At 32.6% G+C, this 12534-nt stretch overlaps 1 protein-coding gene across 1 annotated transcript; it reads left to right on the top strand.

The window, feature by feature from the left end:
- Positions 1-247: 247 nt before the first annotated feature.
- LOC112031068 (MLO-like protein 1) lies at positions 248-8651 on the top strand. The gene is made up of 15 exons (XM_024063747.2): positions 248-406; positions 521-716; positions 838-895; positions 1005-1237; positions 3025-3141; positions 3261-3321; positions 3579-3673; positions 4395-4469; positions 4592-4680; positions 4952-5001; positions 5947-5987; positions 7602-7811; positions 7912-7979; positions 8072-8132; positions 8236-8651. Exons 1-15 carry the CDS (start codon positions 306-308, stop codon positions 8521-8523), a joined length of 1743 nt encoding a protein of 580 aa, XP_023919515.2. The 5' UTR covers positions 248-305; the 3' UTR covers positions 8524-8651.
- Positions 8652-12534: the final 3883 nt, after the last annotated feature.

Raw genomic sequence — 12534 nt, 5'->3', positions numbered from 1 at the left:
TTCTATTTAGCGAGTTTTCAAAACTCGAGATCCGAGTCGACAAATTTGTCCGAGTCAGCAAATGAAAAACGGTAAGAAGGAGTTTTAAAAACTTTGGATCTCGAGTTTTGAAAACTCGAGATGTTAGTATTATATATTCTTTCCTAACCGGGCAACCAACAAAATTCTTAGCAAATTTTAGTTATTTAGAAAGAGTGTTCGGTGGTAGAGGATGAGAGAGTGTGAGATGAGTGTTTGTATTTGTGAGAAAAACAAAAAGAAAATAAGTATAGAACACCCTTGTTGACCGGCCAAGAGATAAGGTGATGGTGTGGATGAGGGCCAAACCCCATACATTTTCACATTTACTTTTCTTTTTGGCCCATAATAAGGAGGTTTGTCTAAAATGGCAGTGGCGGTCTAGCAGGTACAAAATTTCAATTGATAATCCCACCGGCTAGCTGCTTTACAGCTCCTCCATCCTACTCTTCTAGCTTGTGATTCTATTCTCTTATTAATTTCCCTTTTTCTTGTTTTGAAGACAAGAATTTGAAGGAGAGAAAAGAGTGAGAGTGCACTATATCATCATTTTAATTTGGTTAAGAGACCGACACAGAGACATGGTAGAAGAAGGTCTAACTTTGGAGTACACCCCAACATGGGTTGTTGCTTCTCTGTGCACTGTTATCGTTGCCATCTCTCTCGTCGCCGAACGTCTCCTTCACTACACTGGCAAGGTATGTCAATCTCTGTTCTACATCCATATATCATTTTCAATTTTCTTAGTCTTAACACTACTTTGCTAAACTGATCATCATTAATTATTCATATAAAATAAATGACTCTTTTAATTTGCAGTATCTCAAGAAAAAGAACCAGAAGCCTCTCTTTCAGGCCTTACAGAAGATCAAAGAAGGTCACCACTCTCTCTATTACTTACATTCATATATACATACATATCTAGAGAGCTGGATATATTCTGGGTGTGCCTGATCAATATCATTTTATGGTGTGAATGAATGCAGAGTTGATGTTGTTGGGGTTCATATCACTGCTACTCGCAGTGTTCCAATCACGGATTGAAAAACTTTGCATATCCGAGAACACTGCTAAAGAGTGGTTGCCTTGTAAATTAACAGATGCATCTTCTTCTTCTTCTACTACTACCCATTTCCAAACCTTGTTCACTTCTTTTATTCCCGGTCGCCTCCTCGCCGAGGCAACAACTACTGCCAAAGATTATTGTGCTGAGATGGGGGTACTTAAAAACTTTTTCTCTTTCTAAATTTTAGAACTTGACCGCATTCAGTGCTTCTATCAATGTTACTATTTTGGCTATTGGTGATTGATTAATTTTGTTGTTTATTTTAATCAAAGTAGATACGAATATATCACAAGGAATCAAATTTTAGTGGATTCAGTTTACTTTATCATATCAATGCACCAAAACTATTTTTGTATTTTAGTTTGTAGGGTATTGAATACTGTTTAATTACTGGGGGGAAAAAAGGGCCGTATATATTTTTTATAATAAAAAAATACAGAGAATTTTTTAATTATCACATGACTTGACTTGACTTGGAATAATATTTAATTTTTGAAGTCTTAAAAATACAAATATTTTATTGATTGGTGGAATCTTTCAGTCAGATCTCTCAGGCACTTGCATAGGTTGCAAATGCATTTGCTCTTCAACTTGTTAAATCAACGTGCGGGGTGGATTGTTTGAAATCTCACATATTTGGAATCCTACATTTGACTTTTCACTTTCTACTTTTATGATTCCTCATAAGTTGTTGTTTCTATCATCTTAGTTTCAATCCGATTTTGAAACATAAAGGATCATTTTGATTGGATTGACACTTTACTCCCTCTCTCATTTTTTCAAGACAAAATTTACATTATCTATTTGATCTGGATGATTTTACAGAAAAAATAGTTATTATCACATTTACCATCAATGATCTTGATATTAGGTGCAGAATTAGAACATGTCATAATCCCCAGTATTGTTAATCAAGTTAACCTGGTATAAATAAGAAGATTTGAGAACCAAGGTTATTAATGCTCATGTTATAAATGCTGCCAAGCATGTTTCATAGTAAAAAGACTTTGAACTTGGAGATTCAGCTATTATGAAAAAGACTTAGAAGGATGGTTAATGAGCACATGCGAGTTCTAGTTTTAAAACATTCAAGTTAAGTCTATGAAAATCAAACTCCAGAAGATATAACAATGCAATTGTTTATAGGTATGGCACACGTATAACCAGCGTGATCATTAAAAGAGAGTAAATTGCACTAGTTAGCTTGTCCTGAATTACCTTCTTTTTCCTGCACATAAGTAAATTGAACTTAGCTTCTATAGATAAGAGTATTTCTTACCTGAGGAAGCAACAAATTTCTTCTGATATGCATTGCCAATGTAACAGCAAGGATACAACTCCTTAGCTTATATAAATCATTAAACTTTCAGAAAATATTGAGGTTCTAGTCATGGATAAGGTTTCAAGCAGATATGTTTGACTGATGATTTTGGATATGACTTCACAAATTCTCACTAGCCAGGGTGCATTTTCAGACTAAATTCTAAATATCCTTAGATAATGCATCCCATATATTCTTATTGAAGAGTTTTTTGGTGTTCCCAAGAGCCAAAAAGATGTTTCTAAAAAATTGGTCGTTTAATCTTTTATTAGTTAGCAAATTACACTAGCCTGTATTACAAAATTTTTCAGCTATTGTTAAATTGTTAATACAAACAAAATATTTATACTCTTCACTGTTTGAAATTGAATAGATAAACATCCTCTAGTGTAGACAGAATTACGTAATTTTTTAAATTTCTAGTGTTGACCTTTGTGGTCAGGTTATAACTTATAAGCATGCATAACTGAACTCAGCATCATATAAAGTTATTAAGGTCTTCAAAGAATGCTCTAGGAATGCAATTAAAATCTAATTTGTTAACTAAGGTTGCACGTGCATGCATTTATGAATTGAAATATCTTATTAGTTTTTTGCTTTCTTTACATCGATTTTACAGGGAAAGGTCCCAGTGTTATCTCCTACTGCACTGCATCATCTTCACATATTTATCTTTGTGTTAGCTGTTGTGCATGTGACTTTCTGTGCTCTAACTATTCTTTTCGGAGGAGTGAAGGTTAATTGTCCCTATCCTTATAATTATCTGTCAATTTTTTTTTCTTTTTAATTATAACCAGGAGTTCTTGTTCTTTAACCTTAGAGTCAATTTTTCTATAATATGTTTTAATGGTGTAGATACGTCTATGGAAACATTGGGAGGATTCTATCTCAAAAAAGGAAAACGATCCAGAAGAAGGTAATGCTCAATTGCTCATTAAAAGTTTAAATCTACATACATTCCTGTGTTATGTTTCCTTATGTTGATTCCCGGATCTAAAATACATTTATTCCTTACCTCACTTCTTTTGGACTGAATGGCACAGAATTGAGTTAGAACTTTTCACGATGGACTGAAATTTCATCGTTCACCCTAAAGTGTGTGCATTTTCTTTAATAACCAACAACTACTTGCTGTTGTTTACGTCTTTTCTCACGAAAATAGTGTATTTGCAGTTCTGAAAATAAACTTTACACAAGTCCAAGATCATGATTTTATCCGGAATCGCTTTCTGGGTTTTGGCAAAGATTCGGCTTTGTCAGGGTGGGTGGTAAGTTATGGAAGCCTTTTTAATCAAGTCAATCTGCCTGTTTGACAACTAATACCAACTATGATTACAACTGCTAATAATTTGGTTCATCAATGTTATAAAGAAAGATAATGTAATGATCATACTTATTAATAGTTTTTCATGATGTAGAGAATTCATTTCACTATGGTTGCTTGGTCTCTCTTCTTCAGAATATAAATTTCATTGATGAAATTTGGGAAAAATTACAAAGTGACCATACCAACCATTTCCATGTTAAATTTGTTTGATTAAAAGTAGGCTTACTATAAGATTCATAACTTAATAGTTTTCAACTGTATCCCAGGTTTCTTGTTTTATAAATAATTAAATATCAGGAAAAAGAAAAACCACTTTCTCTTACCTCTTCTTTTATGCCAGACTACACGTAATTTATAAAATAAAAAAATAAAAAAAGAAGAAGAAGAAGAAGAAGAAGAAGAAGAAAATGATTTCACTCTAAAACTTTAAATGTTGCAGATCAGCTTTCCTGTGCAGTTTATTTGATAATCTAGAATAAAATATTTCAGTTATGACATTAGAATCACTTCTACAGGCAAAATATATATGAGATAGAAATCATTTCTGGGTGCTTGCCTGACTTCTATTGGACGTCAGAATTGGGATGTTACAACAATATACGCTAATGTTTTCTTCTCTACTATTACAAACAAATGATTTATTTTTACATCATCATTTTCAGCATTCATTTTTCAAGCAATTTTATGGGTCTGTGACAAAAACAGATTATCTGACAATGCGACTAGGCTTCATTATGGTAAGTTATATAAAGTTCTATATTTATTCAATTTATTATTCTTTTTTTTTTTTCAAAACCCCATTACTTCTTACTTCACTAGATAATCTTTCCGATTTTTAATATATCTTTCTTTACTATAGACTCATTGCAGAGGAAACCCACAGTTTAATTTCCACAAGTACATGATTCGTACCCTTGAAGCTGATTTCAAGAAAGTCGTCGGAATAAGGTTAGTCACAATTATTAAAGACATTCCAAGTGCACTCATTATCTTATTTTCTAAATTTTGAGCTTTATTATTCCTAATGTGGAGTACATCTTATAAGGTTAAACCAATAAAAAAAGTACTGACTTAGAAGGTTTGTGCTTATGCCCAACCTCTTTCGTTTAAAAAATGGTAGTACTTCTATTTTCCATGTATCATATTGTATTAGCTCTCCGTGCACTAAGTACTTTCTAATCTGATAGATCCTACTAAATTCTAACTTCATTAATTGCAGTTGGTATCTTTGGTTATTTGTGGTCATTTTCTTGGTGCTGGATGTGGCAGGTAGGCGCTCTGTCTCTCTCTTGTTAACAAAGTGTAACAGGTTTTTTGCACATAATTGAATGTGTGGCCATAAGGCCATCCTTAGCAACACATTTTCTATTCTGACCTAGGTTCTGAAAATGGTGTATAAATTTTTGTTGTAGAGGTTTCAAATTCTTATCCATTTGGCTCACATTTCTATATCTAATTTCTATTGAAAGTAACATCATGTTCCATGAATTAGTCATCAAAATTTCTAAGTTCCAATGACTATAATGTTGGGTTAAGATAGCTTGACCCCAGTTAATTAATTTAATTATTCAAGTTGATTAATTAAGTCAAATTACATGTAAATCGCAGAGGCACTAACAAATCACCAAATAAACTAAATGTAGCGGAAATTAAATTAATAAGGTATTTGTTGAAAAATGAGAAAAACCTTTCGCAAGGCAAAAACTCATTAGGTGAATTTAAGGTCACCACTCCCAAGAATTCACTAATGAATAATCAAGCGGTAACAAATATGAGAAATCTTACCACTACCCTAGCCTATCCCAAAATACTAACCTACACTTGAAACTTCGTTCCAATGCCCAATTGGACTTGATCTTGTAGTAGCATTCTTTCTTTTGTTGCACAAATCTCCAATTTGTGACTAATTCCTTTGCACGAATCCTAGTACGTGACTAACTCCAACAACTTGAATAATAGTTCTTAGCTACAAAGTTCTCCACTTCATAAATGATGACGATCATGAAGCAATTGGTTGCAAAACCTTATGGCGTACAAACACAATAACTTCAGATCTACTCAATTATAAGTAAAGTGCGTTTTATCAAAGAATTAGCCAATAACATAAAAAATATGACCCTAACATATAATGCCATAGTTCTTGTCTTTGTTCTAGGCTTAGCTATATGAAGATCATTATCTCCAATGCATCATGTATTCTGACTTTTCTTGTAGGTAGGCATGCATACTTCTGGATTTCATTCATACCCTTCATTGTAAGTTCTACGTCATAGTTTTCCTGTTAAATTGCTTATATATTTATGCAATTCAATTAGTCTCTATTTTGTGAAGATTATACCATGTAAGAACATTTGGATTGCTTGTTTTTGTTTTCTGTTTGTACTGGAAGAGAAAGTCCAGCAAAGTTTGTTTGTGCACTAGCACCCTAGAATTTAAATTTTGACGCCCACTAGCTCACACGACAGATTATGCGTATGCGTTGTTTTTTTTTTTTTTTTTTTTTTTTTTTTATGCGTTGTTGTTGTTGTTGTTGTTTTTTTTTTTTTTTTTTTTTTTATTTTTTATTTTTTATTTTTTATGGTGTGGGATTAGAAGAAACTAGCCAGTCCTATGCTAACTGCATTTTCTGAGTTAAATTTGATACAAGGTGACTTTTGTATGTAAGATGTTATATATATTTGGTTTATGACCTAATAAAGCAGTGTCATTGACAGTTGGTATGGAGTTCTTCCTTTGAACACTTCTAACCTATCAGAAGGAGATTGTAATATTTTAAAGTTAAATGTTACAGTTCTTCACCTAGTGTAGATATATCAAGGAAAAATTATGGTTGCCAAATATAAAATGGAATCCTAGATCGTCAGTTCATAGAAACCATCATATGTCCCCTCAAAATCTTGACATGCTTATCTAGGATCTAATCCAAAACAGCTCTTGTAGCTGCAATTAAGCATTGTTACATTTCACCCAAGCTTAGGCTCTGTAAAAGCAGTCTTACAATCTTGCAGGTGCTTGCAGCAATTCAAAGAGCTCTCAGTGGTACAAGATAATTTTTGGTCAAGAATTTGGTTTATACATGCTCATTCTCCCTAAAAAGGAACTTGTGAAAGATAATAATTATATTAAGCTGTATTTTTGCAAGCATATTACTAGTTTCTATCATGTTAAACTTAGTAAAATATAGAGATCATAATCTCCACCTTATCTAATTATCCAAGTCAACTATATTTATTTTTAAATAAAATTCTATAAGAGAAAAAGCAAGAAAATTCCTAAAATTGACGTCATTGATGTTAAGGTGATCCTTCATCCATTTGACTTCAAACTGTTGCTATACACAAGCAAAAGCTTGTTTTCATTATATCTAACTGTTTAGGACAAATGGAACATGTGCCAATGAAGATGTCAATAAGGATGTTATTCCATGTTTCATTAATAATACTTGTATACTAGTATTTTTACAAATATAAATCTGTTAGAGATATTGGTCAGGGATTTTTCTGTCCATATGAATTAAATTGCACCACTATGTTGTCAAGAATAAATTCTGTACCCTTTAGTTTCAATCCATTTCATCGTCCTAACACATTGTTCAGTGTTGAGTGAGTGTAATTTCTACACTAGAAGGAAGATTGGCCATAGAATTTATTTGTATACCGCTTTATGATATGTTCCTCATCAGTCGACCATGCCTCTGGCAGCTACATGTTATCTAAACTTGTCAAATTGAGTATATGGATTTCAGGCTTTTCAGCTTCTTAAGATAAATGTGTTCTAGTATTTTTTCCATACTTTTGTTTAACTTACCATGCTCTTTAGTTGTAAATAACAATAAAATAAATTATTCATAATAATTGTGCATTTTACAGCTTCTACTTGCTGTGGGCACTAAGTTGGAGCATGTAATTATCCAGTTGGCCCATGAGGTTGCTGAGAAACATGTAGCAATTGCAGGTGATTTGGTAGTTCAACCTTCAGACCATCATTTCTGGTTCAATAGGCCCCGGATTGTTCTCTTGCTGATTCATTTCATCCTGTTTCAGAATTCATTTGAAATAGCATTCTTCTTTTGGATATGGGTAAAACAATTGAAATTTAATATTCATTACATACTAATGACACAGAAATCTGAAATGAAAACTATGGATTGAATTTCTACGATGCTTCGATATGTTGCAGGTTCAATATGGATTTGACTCATGCATGACGGGAGAAATCGGTTATATCATCCCAAGACTTGTTATAGGGTAAAACAATAATATTAATTATTCTATTTTTGAAACCTTGTGTTTCTATTGATGAACAAAATCTGATGTTAAATGCCAATTTGTTTTCATAGGGTATTCATTCAGTTCCTCTGCAGTTATAGTACCCTACCACTGTATGTAATTGTCACACAGGTGAGTTGGATCATCACTAAGAATTCACCTTCTTTATGATCAATTCATATATGTTGGGGTTTTTGGCTGATGAAGATTGCTGAATTCCTTAAAATTAATGTAGATGGGAAGTTCATATAAAAAGGCTATATTTGAAGAACACATACAAGAAGGGCTTGTTGGTTGGGCTCGAATGGCCAAAAAGAACAAGGGTTTGAGAAAGGCTTCTAATGGCTCCTCGACGATGACGACTACTACTACTACTACTCCGGGTTCTACTACTCATGCATCTAGCCAAATGAATCCAAAAGAAACTACTCCTACGGCAATTCAAATGAGTGAAGTATCTGCAATGGAAGAAGGCAATGCAGGAGAGATTGCAGCTGCAACTCTGAACGATGGACATAGCTGAGGGCATCATAGTCTCAATCAAAACTCTTGGCAGTTGGTATATATTTTATAAAGGAAAGTCAAGTAGATTTATTTTATAAAGGAAAGTCATTAGTAGTTATTTAATGTGAAAATTTTTGCTCTCCATTATATTCGAAGTCTATTCATTCAAAAAAAGAAACTCAGCTAACAAACAAACAAACTAACAACAAAATTCAACCAGATATCAAGTGCTTACATCTGGATAAAGTTTACAATACGACAACACAACGTCCCCATTAACTATTGGCTATAATCTCTACATCACCGTTCTTTCACACAGGAATAGGATGTTTCAATTTTCAAGATCCAGACCGATATATAGGCAAATTCAAGAAATCCAATTATTCAAAAACAAAATCGAAAGTCATTTCAACCCAACAACATAGAAACAAGTAAAATGGATGGTTTACAACTACAAGTGTAGAACTGGAGAAGATATTTAGTATTAAATAATACCATATTAGCAGTATCAAAATCTAAGAAGTGTGAGACATTAGGCTACATCTTTTGTTGATACCATTTTATATTTTTAACGCAAGACTTCTTGTTTTGGGAAAAAGACTTCTTTTCAGTCCCATGTTGGAAAATTAAAAAGGATGCTATATTTTTTTTCCTTAATAAATAGCACTCTCTATTAAGAAATTTTAAGCATGAATATATGGGCTATTTTATTGTGTAGGCCTAATGTTCATTAGTTTATTCACAGAAGTAACTTTTTTTTTTTTTTAGAAATTCTTAGAAGTAACTTAATTGTCTCTATAGAACTCGAACAAGAGAATTTATTTTTTGGTAAATTGTGGCATCATGCCAAACAAATTACGCGCAAATCTGCGGATTTGGGTCTAAAAAGGAATCACCGAGTCCAATTCATGATTTTGAAACCCGGACCAGAAAAACCTTGAATCCCTCATTTTTGCGGTTCTTTTAGCCTCAAGCCGTTCTATGGAAAAAAAAGCAGACCCGTGCAAACCGCGGTCGGACCTCACGGTTCTCGCGGTTCTCATACGTCCCTTTTTAAAAAAATAAAAAATAATTTAAGCCTTAAACGGCACCATACCGGAATATTTACTATTTTTGGTCGGAAAATAAATATCTACTGGTAAAGAATTTGAATAAAAGTAAAAAGAAATCAAAAAAGAAAAGAAAAAAATAAAATGGAGCTACGTTACCACCCGCTATTTTATTATCTCATCAACCAAACAGTAACTTAGCTCCACCTCAGTCATTAAAACAAAATCCAAAAGTAGAATCAGAACACAAAATTTTCTGAGCAAGCAAACAAAGACTATAAGAGAGAGAGAGATATAGATAGAGACCGTGGAGAAGGTTGTAAACGCGATCGGAGATTTGGAGGAAGGTAGGGGCGGATGCGACAGCATCGGGAGTGATACCATTGCAGCATGGAGACAAAGTAGAGATGAGAGAGAGATCAGCTGGTCTGACCAAGGTGGAGACTTCTGGAGCCGTTTCTGACTTCTTCTTCTCTCTTTCTTTAGTTTCATATGCTTTTGTTTTTATTGCTTTTTTATCTCTTCCTTTAATTTCACTCACCTTTGTTTCCAGTGCTTTTTTAGGTTTGTGAATGTGAGCTAGGCAGCTGGTCACGTGGGCATTGGAAGGACAATCTGAGACTTCGTTTCTTACAACGCCTTGAGCCCCACATGATATGATGATACGTCATATCCTACTCTTTTGTCCAGTACAAATTGATACTTTTAATTTTCTCTTAATAAAAAAATCGTTATTATTATTATTAGATAGATATTTTATATTTGGACTTGAGATAGATATATTAGACATAGTTAAAATATAAATTTATAGTTTTAATTAGATTATTTTAATTAATTTTTTTATTAATTTAATATTTTTATATATATTTAAAATAATTATTAAATTAATTATGAAGTCATCACGATTTAATCTCAGTTCGACTTTAAAAATCTTGAACATTTTCTTTTTACAATTCAATAAACAGTTTGAGTTTCAAAATCATGACTCTAATTTAGGGTTGGATTTTGGGGTGCTTAGGAGCTGAGATATCATTTACTCTGACAACTCGGCATTGTGCCACACAAATTGCAGGCAAATCCACAAGCTTGGGCCTAAAAAGAGATCACTGGCCTAATTCAAGTCTGAACTTCCTCTTCTTTTTTTCTTTTTTTTTTTTCTTTTTTTTTCTTTTTTTTTTAAATACTAAATATTTTAATACACACAAGAAGAGGGAAAGTCTGAACTTTCCTAACTGTGAGGGTTTTTGTTTTTGTTTTTGTTTTTGTTTTTTTTGGAGAGTTATTTTGATTATCTTGTGTTTTTTTTTTCCCCTAATAAGAAATAAAGAAAGAGAAAAAGACAACAAAGGGAAGCTCATCAATTCCCTAAACCTTTGCTCCAAGAATAGGAAAGATGATTAAGTGTCAAAAACCCTTACTCTCATCTCGTGTTCAAGTTCTAAGAATGCCAAAGTATTCGAAGCAGTGCCCCATTTTTCATGATAAGATAAACAATTTGTGCTTGAGATATCTTAAATATATGATGCTTTCACCATACACTAATCACATGGTCTAATCCAGTTTATTAACATCACGTGTTAAAAAATTATATATTCCTTTTCCATACCACACAGAAAGGTTAATTACCATTAAATAAAGTTAACTTGATTGATTCTAAAGATAAGGTCACTGAAACAGAGGTGAGCTTCATGGCGTACGTAGGCCTACCAAACATTTCTTAATAGATTTTAAGTAGGAAATTATGTATTGATGAACCTATTTTTGGTGTTGCTAGGTTCTAATCCTACCGAGTTATTGTGATTCAAGGGAGGTTGGTTTCATTTTTTTTTTTTTTTTTTTTGCAAATAAGAGGTAAGTGGTGTTAACTAATTTTGGGGGGTTTTCCCAAAACAGTGTTGATTATTAACCTATTTCATATCAAAGAAATATGTCGATATTCTATAAATATATTGATATCCTATAAATGTTTGATGTGCACATTGTATGGAAATTTGACTATTTGTTATATGAAAAACTTGTGGGACAACTTAAATTTATTTAAACTTGTATGTGTGAATATAATTTTTATAATTTTGAGAATTATGAATGGATTATTTTTGTGAGCATATTGAATATGTTTTGAAAACTATGGCAAGTTGTGATTAAAAGCTCAGTATTGTATTTAGTCCTTAGTAAGGGATAATTATACTTAACTAGTCCTTAGCTAGGGACGGTCCCAGAAAAGGGGGACAGTGCACAATTTGTAGCTCCTTAGCAAGGAAGTATACCATTAAAGATCCAAAAAGTGAGCTCCTTAGCAAGAAAGTGCATATTTAGGTTTCAAAGGAACTACCCTTAAGAAAAGGGATGAAAGGGAGTTCCAGTCCTTAAAAAGGGGGCAGCAAACCTTGTCAACGAGGCGTAAATGTTAACCACGAGAAAGCCTAGAAAATTGTTTATATAATGGTATTGATATATATATATATATATATATGATGGCTCACAATATAATGACATTTTTTTATATGAAATATTTGGTGATAAAATATTGATGAGTTACTAGTTATGAATTTGTTGTAAGATTTATTTATTTGAAATGTTTGTTCTCACGCTCCAATGTTAGTGAATTCCACTTATTGAGTTATCTCACCCCAACCCCCCCCCCCTTGTTCCCCTTACAGATACATTAGAGGGATCATTGGAGTAAAGATTCTTAGAAGACAACAGTTACGAATAATTTTGTGGAATTGAGGATTTTATTATTATTTTTATGGTATTAAACATTGTACTGAAGAATTATTTTTGAGGATTCTTATCTTTGGTGGAATTAGAGCTCTAACAATTGTGATGAAATTTTAGGTTGTTAGTTATATTTATTTAATATTTTATGGATTATTTAGATTGAATAGACTTTTATTGCTTATGATTTTGGGGCGTTACACCAAAACCATTGATTTTAATATTTAATTTTGTCCCCATAAAATTTGTTACTTTATTTTTCA

This window comes from Quercus suber, unplaced genomic scaffold (assembly GCF_002906115.3).
Source record: "Quercus suber isolate HL8 unplaced genomic scaffold, Cork oak 2.0 scaffold_622, whole genome shotgun sequence".
Taxonomy (NCBI): Eukaryota; Viridiplantae; Streptophyta; class Magnoliopsida; order Fagales; family Fagaceae; genus Quercus; species Quercus suber.
Note: the sequence above shows the minus strand (reverse complement) of the source record. Positions and strands in the feature narration are given on the sequence as shown.